The sequence below is a fragment of the Oryx dammah genome, unplaced genomic scaffold (genome assembly GCF_014754425.2).
Source record: "Oryx dammah isolate SB20612 unplaced genomic scaffold, SCBI_Odam_1.1 HiC_scaffold_1, whole genome shotgun sequence".
NCBI lineage: Eukaryota > Metazoa > Chordata > Mammalia > Artiodactyla > Bovidae > Oryx > Oryx dammah.
In genome coordinates this window covers 96,779,939-96,792,727 of record NW_024070185.1, presented here as the reverse complement: position 1 = coordinate 96,792,727, position 12,789 = coordinate 96,779,939, and the positions used below count along the sequence as shown (strand labels likewise).

The 12,789-nt window shown below is 40.1% G+C and overlaps 1 protein-coding gene across 2 annotated transcripts in view; it reads left to right on the top strand.

The window, feature by feature from the left end:
- The window catches only part of CTNNAL1 (catenin alpha like 1), a 63,470-nt gene that overhangs the window by 19,597 nt on the left and 31,084 nt on the right, over nucleotides 1–12,789 (top strand). For both annotated transcript variants that reach the window (XM_040237329.1, XM_040237325.1), the window contains exons 3-6: nucleotides 4,672–4,859; nucleotides 6,574–6,693; nucleotides 9,288–9,377; nucleotides 10,408–10,578. In XM_040237329.1, coding sequence (XP_040093263.1) covers nucleotides 4,672–4,859; nucleotides 6,574–6,693; nucleotides 9,288–9,377; nucleotides 10,408–10,578 — 569 coding nt within the window. The remainder of the gene's footprint in view (nucleotides 1–4,671; nucleotides 4,860–6,573; nucleotides 6,694–9,287; nucleotides 9,378–10,407; nucleotides 10,579–12,789) is intronic.

Genomic DNA, 12,789 nt, shown 5'->3' with positions numbered 1-12,789 from the left:
AGGTGGTGATAGATGATGGTGACTGAGGCCCGGCGATAGCATTTGAGGTGGTGCAAAGCAGATGCTTTGGGTTATATTGAAAAGGTGGAGCTGGTCGGTTTTGCTGATAGTTTGGATGTGGGATGTGATGGGAAGAGGGGTCATGGACAACTCCAAGGTTTGGTGGGTAGGTGATGGCACTATTAATTGAGGTGGGCAACCCTGAGGGAGGAGCAGGTGTGTTTGGAGTGTCATTGTTGGGGGAACAGAGTGGGTGAGATAAGGCCAAGTAATGCGAAGGGGCCAGCTAGACGACACATGCCCTAATGGCACAGGAATGGCTTCAGGCCCTGCTCTGTACTTGATAGACAGGAATTGGGGGCCAGATGAAAGACAGTAGTTTTATGTTAGAAATCTTTCTGGTTGCATGGGGGAAATGAACAAATGAGGGATGATTGAGAGAGGGTTGAGACTAAAGGCAGAGAGATTAATATGGAGTTGATAACACTTTTCTGTTGTACCAGGCTAAATCAAGACAGTGTCTTAGGGGTATAAAAAGCAGAAAACGTACACTAAATAGTCACTAGGTGATTAAATGGTAGCATTTGGTTATTGATTAAAGCAAAGGGAGGATTCTGAGTTTGGGTTTCTAGTCACTCACTAGGATATGTCAATAGAATAGGAATGAGATGGCCTTAGTCTATTCATAATGTATGTTTTGCCTCATATTAAGAGAGATTTAAGGAAATTTCCTTGTGGTCCAGTGGATAGGACTCATGCTTTCACTGCCATGGCCCAGGATCAATCCCTGATTGGGGAACTAAGATCCTGAAAGCTGTGAGGTTTGGCCAAAAAAAAAAAAACAAAACAGAGAGAGATGTAAAAGAGTTACAATTAAATATATGATTAATAAACCCATTAAAATAGGAGAGAGAGATATAAAAGAGTTACAATTAAATATATGATTAATAAACCCATTAAAATAGGAGATGAATATAAGTATACTAGAAATGAATTGGCCAATATTGTTACTCCAATTAAACATGAAATTTATCTTTCTGCTTCCTGAAAGCTAGACAAAAAATGGGGGAAAGAAATGGTTATTTAATTCTCATTGTTTGTTGGAAGGAAACGAACCAGCTCGTCAAGAGGAGAGAGGCTTTTTTCCAGGAACTAAATTGTGTGGGCACTTACACAACGGACATTATTACATAATGCAATGGACAATTCCACCGAAAATGGAGAGACGTTCTGCACATTATTGTTTCTTAAGCGAATCCTTAATTAAAGCAAGAGTAAGGATTTTTAAATGAAAGGGCAGTCTGAGTCCTCACCTTATTGGCTTCCTAGCATGCCACTGTGCTCTCAGTGTTGGGGGAATGGGGCCGTGTACAGCTGCCCCAGCTCCAGCAGGCTGTGCAGCCCTGAAAGGCCTGTAAGCCGAGGAGCTCCATGCAGGCATATTTGGGAGGCTGTCTGGTGTCATGGTCTCCACGTGTTCTCTCTTACGTGCAACGTCCTTTTCCTTCTTGAGAACTGCCTCTTAAGTCACTCAGATAAATGGATGAGAACGATCATTTGAGGAACACAGTCTCAGTTTTCTCATCTATGAAATGGGGATATTGTTAGTGTTTATAGAAGTGTTTGATATATTGCATGTGTGCATTTGACACATAGAAAGTGCTCAGTAAAGATTAGTTGTCATTATAATTATTAGTTTTAACTTTTCTTGTGTTGAGCTTTTGCATTATAGTTTTGCTTTTTTCTAATTTGAGGTATAATCGACATACAGCATTATACTTGTGTCAGGTATTCAATGGAATGATTTTTCTTCTTGTAGAGACCTTAAGATTTTACTCTGTAACACCTTTCAAATATGCAATATAGTATTATTAACCATGGGTGCTAGTCTGTACATTTATATCCCCATGACTTATTTATTTTATAGCTAGAAGTTTATACCTTTTGACTCCACCCATTTCATCCACCGCCCCCCAACTGTTTCTACTTGGCTTTTAGTCAAGCTTTACATTTTCTATGGGTGCATAATAAATATTTGTATTTGACTGACTTCAGAGTTTTTGCTTTAAGACAAAACACTAATACATCTAACAAGTTAAAAAAATGACAACCATGAATCTATAAGGCAACTTTGTGACTTTTCCAAGGAACTAATTTCAGAGTAGTCTATACTTGGAACAACTCTGTAATGTTAAGGAAGCATTTAACTTTGTTGGTACAGCTAACCAAATGTTACCATCTTGCAAACTTCAGGCTGAATGCCTGAGGTTTAGTCAGAAAAGGAAAGGTTAAAAGATGCTATATACGCAAGCTCATATTAATATATTTGAGGATTGAGAACTGCTGGAAAAAGGAACGTTTTCCAGGGTTGCAGAGGAAACATTTTTATACTACTTGCTATTGCAAAGTGATACTTGCCCTCCAACTCCTTTTTGTGTACATTCAAGTTTAATTCTAACCTCTTTTCTCTTTATATTTTGCTGTATAATCTTTGTATTGGTTACCTATTGCTGTGTAACATATTAACCCAAACTTAGCAACTTAAAACCACAAACATCCCTTCCCTCAGGTAGTTTCTGAGGGTCAGAAATCAAGGAGTAGCTTAACCAGCTGGTTCTGGGTCCGTGTCTCTCGTGAGATTGCACGCAGGGTGTTGGCTGGGCCTGTAGTTGTCTGAGCTTTTGGCTGGACTGCAGGATCTGCTTTCAAGCTCCGCCTCTTGATGATTGGCAGGCTTCACATTTTTGCCAACTGATGACCAGAGGGCCGGGTTTCTCCCCATATGTACCTGTCTGTGGTAGTGGCTACATACAGCATGGTAACAGCTGTCCTCAGAGGGGAAGAGAAACCAAGATATCAGCCTCATCGTCTTTAACAACATGACTTTGGCGGTAACATACTATCACTTCTGCCAGGCCAACCCCGGTACTACGTGGGAGGAGGTAACAGAAGGATGAAAATATCAGGAGGTGGGGACCATTGGGAGCCACCTTGGAGACCGGCTACTGCAGGTTTCATCTGTTAGTGGGACTCCAGCTGTGGTCATGATATGTAACCATTCCATATGCAGTGGCTTATCTTTCGGGTTTTCCTGTGTCGTATCAGGTTCCTATTGTCTAAAACTAAATTTTTCATCTCCCTTCCCATGCCCTACTGACTTTTTTGAGTGACTTGGGTTTACAACCTTGAAGCCATTTTTTTCACTTTTCCTTTCCTTCTTATCAGTTGTTAAGGTCCTGATTTTGTATTTTCTTAACTCAGTGTCTCTCAGATCGTCTCTTTTTAATATTCCTATGGCTGTCATCCTGGTAAGATCCTTACCACTTCACATCCACAGTTAAAATAAGCTGCGTGATTAGTAGCCTGGCTCTGAATCTCTCCTTTCCAGTCCATTTTATATACTTCTATCCAACTAATCTTCCTGAATCTTGACTTCATTACATCATACCTTGTGATATATCCGTTAAAATTCAAGTAATTTTTCTCGACTTTCTTAACCTCTTGGGAGTATGTAATAGTATTGACAGGAGGGCTTATGTGAGAAAAATCGATACATTATGGATTCAGATTTATTTAGGACTTGAAAAATGATATTGAACATTACAAGATGATGAAAAGCTTATTTAAGAAAAAAATGTACTTCATTAAAAAGTAGAAACTACAGTCCAGTTTCAATTGGGATAAGAAATATTTGAATTGTTTTATTGATGGATAATTGCTACTACAGAGATTAAAATACTTTCATAGCAACAGTGAAGAAGAGACTTTTTCTAGAGGTGGGGAGCTGGTTTGATAGAATGGCTTATGCTGGGCATCGTGAAAAGTGTATATTCAGACAGCAAGCCTGAGGGCCAGCCTGGGACTTGAGTCCTTAGGAGTAGTTTTGTTTTGCCGCCAGAGCCCAAGCTGACCAGCAGATGAGCTTGCTTATCGTTCCCCTCTGCCTACTGAGGGCTGATTTCGCCAGTTCCCGTTATCACTGACGATGCCTCCCGCTGGTGCCCAAAACTTTGTCTTCTCTCCCTGATTGTCCGGAAAAACCCACGCGCCTTCAGATTGTGAAGACAGGCAGTGACGCCTTCTCCCCTGTAACCACCAAACCCCCACCCTGTCCCCCCAATCTCTATCCCCTCAGTTCAGTTCAGTTTAGTCTCTCAGTCCTGTCCGACTCTTTGCGACCCCATGAACTGCAGCATGTCGGGCCTCCCTGTCCATCACCAACTCCTGGAGTTTACGCAAACTCATGTCCATTGAGTCGGTGATGCCATCCAACCGCCTCTATCCCCTCACGCCTGGGCAAACCCTGGGCAGCTGTGCACTGCTCTGCTTTTAGGTTCTTTGGTTATTGGCTCTTGGGATCAGTCTTACTTAGTCTTTTAGAACAGGCTTTGGGGAACATGTAGTTTGCATACCACTGGAAACAAAAGTTATAACATTTTTCAAACTCGCTGAAGGCAACAATTTTTCACAGTTCTTAGGAATGTGCTATTATTACGCCTTTAGGGATCCTTGTATGATAATCTTTGGGTTCATCAGGAGCTATTTCTTATTCCTGAAGTCGAGTTTCTACCTGCTGAGCACATGACCTTAAAATCTGGATTTTAATGTGTGTATATTATTCCCAGTTTAATTTTTCCCCCTCCCCCACCCCACCACCACCTTTCTTCTTAGGAGAAACAATCGCAGCACTTACAGATGTGAGCAGCCTGAATCGTCCAGAATCAGATGGCCAGATCACAATTTTTACAGATAAAACAGGAGTCATAAAGGCTGCAAGATTACTTCTTTCTTCAGTGACGAGAGTGTTGCTACTGGCAGACCGAGTAGTCATTAAGCAGATAATAAGATCAAGAAATAAGGTACTTACCTTCCGGATGCTCCTGCTTGTGTCTTTCAGGGGTGTTCAGAAAGTTGGTTTTTAAGTTAATTGCAAGTAATTTGGCAATGTTTGTCTATTTCATTGGTTATTATTCTGATTGTCTATAGTTTAAAAGTAGTGTTTCATCTATACCTATAATTCCTAAATGTTGTGTACACTGGACCTAAACTTTTGATTACAAATAACATTTCTTCTCAGAAAGCCATTATCTGCTTGTTGAGGTTTATTGGTGAAAACTTTTGATGTGTACAAATTTGGGATAAGTAGTCAAGTACCATGACAATGTATGTAGTGGAAACCTACGCGATGAAAATACTGAATTCCTCAGTACCTCCCCCCACCAAGGCAGATGTGATAGTAACGATTTTTATGCTTAAGAAAGTGCTTGGGTGGGAGGGAGGCTTAAGGGGGAGGGGTTATTTGTATACTTAGAGCTGATTCATGTTGTTGTACAGCAGAAACTCACATAACATTGTAAAACAATTATCCTCCAATTAAAGAAAAAGCTCAGTCACCTGAAACCACAATTATGCACATTATAAAATTTCTGTATGCAGAGTTTCTAAATATTACTGAATAATGACAAAATTTAAAGAACAGATGTTAACTCTCCCAGTCTAGACCTCTTCTAGTCTCTCAGATAATAGCCATATCTTCTCCATCAGCGGGGAGCCAGGGTGTGTACTGATACAATCAGTTTTTTCCCTAGATAATCCCTGAGGCAGGGAGAGCAGTCAACCAGAGAAGGGACCCACCCTCCCACTGGTTTGAAGACAAGACTACCTGGAAAAGTGTAAGATTAAAGAGAAAATTTAGAGAGGTGGATGGACAGTGCTAGAGGAATAAGAAAAACCTTCCTCTCTCTGGAAGACAGAGATTTTGCTCAGTGGTGGGATCTGCCTTATCTGCCGTAGTCGCCTGGACTTCCTAAGCTGCCAGGGCACGTTAACATGCCAAACATCTATCATAGCCTCATTAAAAATAAGTAAACACAGGATATCTGTGTTTTCTTTACCTATCTTGGTCTGACTACAACTAATCCAGTACTGTTATTTCAGAGAAAAGAATTTGAAAATATGTTTCACATCTATTTACTTTATTTCTGATATCAAGAAAATACATAACACTGTCTGTTGGCTGTGTTACAAACATGCCGTCTATCCACCCCTGGCTGCCCAAAACTTCTTGACAAGCAGTTTCTGACTGACTCAAACTTTTCCTGCTCCTGAAGTCCCCCATCTCCCTTGCTCTCCTCAGTCTTCCGTCCACCTTTCGGAGAAGGTGGGATTTCCCCAGCTCTGGTTCTCTGAACCTTAAAGCTTCTTGTGTCATCTCTTATCCTCCTCCCCATCCTTGTTCTCTGAAGATTCGCTTACCTTAGCCCTGCCCAGTTGGCACCTTCTCCAGACTTTGTTACATAAATGGGAGCCCTTGCATATTTAGTCATTTCATTTACTTTTTCGATTTTCAAGGAAGCCCAAGTCTTCCTATCCTAAAAAGAAATCATTCCCTAGAGGACTCTTAACTTTTGAATCTACTTCTCTGAGCCCCTCCTCCTTCTCTGTCTTCTCCTGGGACTCTTTCCCAACCTTCCTCTAGAATTTAGAATTTCTCTTTTGTTCCTCTGTTGCCTCAGGCTTGATGTCTTAGTCTCTTTCGCATCTAAACCTGAAATAAAATAATCTCTTTTGCAGGTTCTTGCAACTATGGAAAGACTGGAGAAAGTGAATAGCTTTCAAGAGTTTGTCCAAATATTCAGTCAGTTTGGGAATGAAATGGTGGAGTTTGCACATCTAACTGGAGATAGACAAAATGTATGTATTTACCCTATTTACAAGTCTTGAGATACATGCGTACTTTTCAGTTTGGTTAGAGATGTGATCTTTGTGATCATTTGAATTGGTTGTTTTGCTTATTAAATCTCTAATCTTGCTCTTAAAAGCCTTTCCTAAAGAAGCCAGGATAGAGTAAATAGATCTGTGTGTTTTTTGTTGCTGACAGATAATAGTTAAATATTTTCCCACCTCTCACACTGGGAAAGGTCATACTTGCCTTCAAGGCCCAATTCAAGTACTTCCTCTTTTATAGAATTTTCCATTTGACTCTTCTACAAGGGCTCAGGCAAATAAATGAGTCATCATACGTATCCTGATAATATTTTATTACACATCTCTGTTATTGTTCTTTGTGTAACTTGTTATATATTATTCTATTGTTACATCTTTCTATAATTGTTCTGCTGCTGCTAAGTCGCTTCAGTCATGTCTGACTCTGTGCAACCCCATAGACGGCAGCCCACCAGGCTTCCCCGTCCCTGGAATTGTCCAGGCAAGAACACTGGAGTGGGTTGCCATTTCCTTCTCCAACACATGAAAGTAAAAAATGAAAGTGAAGTCGCTCAGTTGTGTCCGACTCTTAGCGACCCCATGGACTGCAGCCTACCAGGCTCCTCTGTCCATGGATTTATCAGTTTAATAGTAATAACCCAAGCACTGGGTTATTGGATTGGCTATATGTTAGCTGATCTTGTTTGACTCTCAAAAAACAGCTGTGTAAGTAGGTATTGTTATTACTGTTTCACACCTGAGGCTGAACTTGAGAGGATAATAAACTTTCTTAAGGTGACTCTTCTAGCGGATTGAACTCAATTGTGTCTGATGCTAAAGCTTGTAGTTTTCAGCTGCACCGTGATGTTGGTTCTTTGTAGTAGTGTTCCCCAGTTCAGACTGTAAGTTCCAGGGTTGCCTTTCCTTGTTGGGGGACTTGTGCATGATTTTATCATGTCAAGTTAAATATATAATTGACCTCTTCTTGAGATGCTCTGGTAGAGTCCTGTAGACTGGTTTTGGGCGTGAACTTTCCTGGTTTGTAGCTGGAGTTGAAAGATGGTTATTGGCGTGAAAAGTGGTGGGCTGGATTATATGCTTCACTTAGTTCTTCTTGGACATCCGGGGTTAATGAGACCTCCGTTTCGTCCTGTGGACCAGCCCTCTAACAGACTGAGATGCCATCTTTTTTGATCATTTGCTGTCACCTACAATATGTGGTGTATAAATATGGTTTACAAGTGTAACGTATATACATTTGATGCCTTGTCATCTAGACCCACGAGGTTTTTTTGCCGGAAGTCCCATTCAGTATGTTAAAGACAAGGAATAGGTGGAAATTTTAGCAGTGACCTCAACTTTTATTTTTGATTGCTACTCCTGATGGGTGATAGTCACATGCAGGACGCAGACCTTTGGAATGTTACCTCGTGATCTGAATTAGCTTCGGGGTTTTGTGCAGTTTTTCATTTACTAGATATAACTTTGTTTCCTATTAAAGAAAGCTGTATTGAGATGCAGGTGAATGAGTGATATTATTGTAGAGATAACTTTACATCCACTCTAATTTATTAAATAAAAGGCAAATAATTTTCAAACTTTAGGTCTTTCTTATTTATAAGAAAAGACTTTTCATCTAGTTCGCAAATGAGAAAAAAAAAGACTGAAAATTTTATGTAATCCAAATTTCAGTGTCCATAAGTAATGTTATTATAACACAGCTACATTGATTTGTTTATGTATTGTCTGAGCTAGCCTTTATACTACACTGGCAGAATTAAGTCATTGTTTCAGAGACCAAATGACCCAGAAAGTCTCAAAAACTTATTATCTGGCCTTTTATTGAAAATCTTTGACTGACTTCTGATTTAGATGGTTATATTCAAGCTCTTATGAGAGTATTTGATTGTAGATTTAATCAGCAAGATTTGAGGACCCTCTGTGATAGCACACCTTCATATTGAGGGATGTGTGAAGAGAAACCAAATGAAAAAACCAAAATACAGTGTCTATGTCAGAGTTTATATTCTAGTTGGGGAAAATTGTATACCCAAGAAACATCTTAACATTTTAGAGCAGCGTATAGGCTAAGTTTAGGATTAAAAAAAAAAAAAATTCACATAGAGATGAATAAGCACTTAGATGATATTAATCAGACATGGTTCCTGAAAGAGTTGACTTCTGAGTGTCTAATCTGAAGGAAATAATGGTCCACAAATGCTAAATAGTCACTTTTAATTAAGTAAAGCATGGGATGGTTGTTTCTGGTTGGGAGTGAGGTGTCCTCACCTGGGCACAAGAATGTCAGGTGTGCAGGCCAGCAGAGTGTGAGCCATATGAGAGCTTATCTGTCTCACTTCCTGGCTCTGCCGCCCTTTCTGAGGGCAGCTGTTTCTACTCCATTGTGTTAATGTATTTACACTGAAATGGTGACATTTTATTAAACTTTATTCTGTTTTTGTTTTTCAAAAAGCAGTGTTAGTTAAGTTGTTGAGTATTGTTTTTCTTGAATAAATGGTTTCTCAAGAAATTGAGTTTTTTACATGATCCTAGGCAGCTCAGTGGTTTTATTCCATTTTTAGGATTTGAAGGATGAAAAGAAAAAGGCAAAAATGGCAGCAGCTAGGTCAGTTCTTGAAAAGTGTACAATGATGCTGCTCACAGCTTCAAAGGTAAGAAAATTTTTGTTTTACTATGTTGTAAGTTAATTAGAAACCCTAAATGGACATAATGTATATATATTTCACTTTTTAAAAAGATGAAAGTGATAACTTGGAATATAGGCTATAGTAGTTAAATTTCAGTTATTCTTTAACAAGAAAGTTAACTTCCATCCCCAGTCCAAACATCAGGTAATCTGTGAGTCAGCTTTGATTGAGCATCTAAGCAGAAAATGGCTTATTAGGTGCTGTGAATAGAGGCCAGTCACACAGGGTCAGTGCCTACACGGCCTGCACTCTCTCACTGCACACACGCTGTAGAAAAACTAGGTGACTTGGAATCTGTTAAGTAACAGTGGCGTATGAAGTCAGCCCTCAGTTTGTTTATTCTGTAATTTCATACCTCTCAGTCCTTATTCTGCTTTTCGCAAAATTGTCAATCAAGAGCTTGTAATTGCAAACAGCAATCGGCCAGCAAGTTGGTACAATTCAAGAGTGCACTGCTGAACATCTCATTAGCACTTTGTGGGAATTGCCTTTTCTGCTCCGAACATTGCCTCTGTGCTAGGCCCAGTGAGGGCACAGAAACAGGCTTCCCTGGAGCCTGTGTGGAAGGCTCTGTTCACAGCTGGGCCCTTGAATAGTTCCTCCTTTATATCGTTTTTTGAAAATCAAAGATGCCTCAGTCATAAAACATCGTCCATTTTTCCTCATTCTTTTTTTAGCTCTTGCACATATAAGGCAACATTTTAAGTTTTAATCATGATGAAGATATAGGGTTTGTTTTTTTTTCCCCAAAATTTTAAGTAAGCATGTTAAAGTCTAAAGATGCGGTTTTGTACCCTGCTTTTTTCACTTAAACTTGCTATTACTCTTTACTCATCCTGCTTCCACCTTTAGTGAGGAGAAGTGGTGGGTGAGCCAGGGACACAGGAAATTTTGGTAAAGAACCATTTTTATTAGCATGGCATGTTCTCTGTAAGATTTTGTGTATTATGATATGGGTCAAAACTTAACATAAAATTTTTCCATTGTTTCAAAGACTTGTCTCAGGCATCCCAACTGTGAGTCAGCCCATAAAAACAAAGAAGGAGTATTTGACCGGATGAAAGTGGCATTAGATAAGGTCATTGAAATTGTGACTGAATGCAAACCAAATGGAGAGAATGACATTTCATCTATCAGTATTTTTACTGGGATTAAGGAATTCAAGGTAAGAATACAGAGAGTATATTTTGGGTTTTTTCTTACCATTTCAAAGAAACATCATAAATAATACTCATAGTTTCGTGTGATATTGTAGAATACAGACGCTTCATAAAGTGAGGTAATTGTCTTTAAAACAATGCTATAGTATATAAGGAAGTTTCCTGTTGGCCCAGATGGTAAAGAATCTGCCTGCAATACAAGAGACCCAGGTTTGATCCCTTGGTTGGGAAGATTACCTGGAGAAGGGAATGGCCACCCACTCCAGTATTCTTGCCTGGAAAATTCCATGGATAGAGGAGCCTGGCGATCTATAGTCCATGGGGTCACAAAGAGTCAGACACGACTGAGTCACTAACACACTTACAGGGTATACACTTAATATTCAGCAGCATAAGGCTTAGTGCAGTTTGTATAGAGAGTACCAGTGTAGGGTTATGGCACTTACCCTGGCCGTGCTTAGCTGTATGGTTTAGCTGTAGCTTCCTGTCCTCTGTTCAGAACAGCTTTCCCTTCGCAGTCTGTAGAGCAGTACCGTACCATCCGCATCTGATGACAGACAGTCAATCAATTCTCCTGGAATTCCTGCTCTTCCCTGTGCTATAGAATTGATACTTCGAGACTGTAGTGATAGCAGTAGTATTAATTATAATTAAAAAATTTTAATGAACAATAATACATACTAACATTTATCAAGCACTTACTCTGTGCCCATCCTAAATGCTTTAAATATGTGTGTGTGTACATCACACAAGAATATTATTATTACAGCATTATATGTTGAGATTGAACAACAGAAATTAAGTAACTTGCAAGCTACAAAGTGCCAGAGTTAGGATTTGAAAGTCAGCAGCCTGACCCCAGAATCCCCATCTGCCCTAAATGAGTTTTAGGGCAGAACTCACTGCATGTCAGAGAGGTGGTGACAAGCACTCTTTGGTAGGAGCAGTGCCTAGTCGGGAAAACCCTAGGAAGTCATCTAATAGGCCTGTGTTATTTAACGGATGGGAAAACTTGGACCCTGAGAAGCTCTCTAATATGCTAAGGGTTACCTACGTCTCCAGTAGCCAGAACTGCAGCAGGAATGGTATTCTTTCCATCTTACTGGCACTTGGACTTTTTTTTTTTGGCTGAGCCACACAACACGTGGGATATTAGTTCCCTGACCAGGGATCAAAACTGTATCCCACTGGAAGCAGAGTCTTAACCGCTGGACCACTAGGGAAATCCTGCACTTTGACTTTTAATTGTGTAACGGTCTACGTAGGAACATGGGGTGAAAGAGAAAAATGGAACACTTGTTCTCAATATTCTCTCATTTGTTCTCTAAACTTCCCTTTTAGGTGAATATTACTGTACCCATGTTTTTGAGGAGGAAAGCGTATATGTGATAGAACCCTTGTTTAGAACTGGGACTCTGATCCCAGAGTCCCTGACCTTTGGGTTTACACCTCTGGCTTTGTTTATGAGCTATCCGTCTTACCCCATATCTCTTCCTGAGAGGGAGGAAGCTACAGGGACCAGCCATTCTTTCAGAGTCTTTATTACGGAAAGGAATCTTAGGGCTTCTTTTTCTAACCCCCTGTTTTTGTTAAGGCTGAAAGGAGAAGGTCAGAGGGCCATTAGGGAAAGCAGTCAGTGTAAAGCCAGGCTTCTGGACACCTGGCACTGCATTTCTGGTTCCAGTTTAACTAGACCAGTGCGGTACCGGTGGCTGCTGTTGACCTTTCGCCCCCAGGCAGTCTGCACAGAAAGCTGTTTTAAATACACTCAGTCTCACTGTTGGTGGTGATCTTTGCATCTGTAGAGGGAAACTGGTTGTATTCATTACTTCGAATATATGGACAGATCTTATGAGAACCTGCAAATGAATGGCTTTCATAAAAATGCCACTAAGTTGCTGTTTTAAAAGCCATATATGATTCTCTTTAAAGGGAAAATAGAAAACCTTAAATGGTTTGTGGGCTGATTTTTATGTGGCAGTTACCTTTAACTCCTCAAATTCTCAGGTTCTCCTTGTCAGTTCCATACTTCACTTTTATCTGTGTTCTTTACTGGCTTAAAAAAACCAATCCTGTCTCCATAGGACAGAGTGATTACCGGAGATAACTTGGGCCGAGAGAAGGGGAAGCTATTACTTCCCTGTAGCCTCTCGACCTTCCCAAATCTTGGTATTTGCATGGGTTCTCTTAAAAATGGGTCTTATAATAAGGATCAA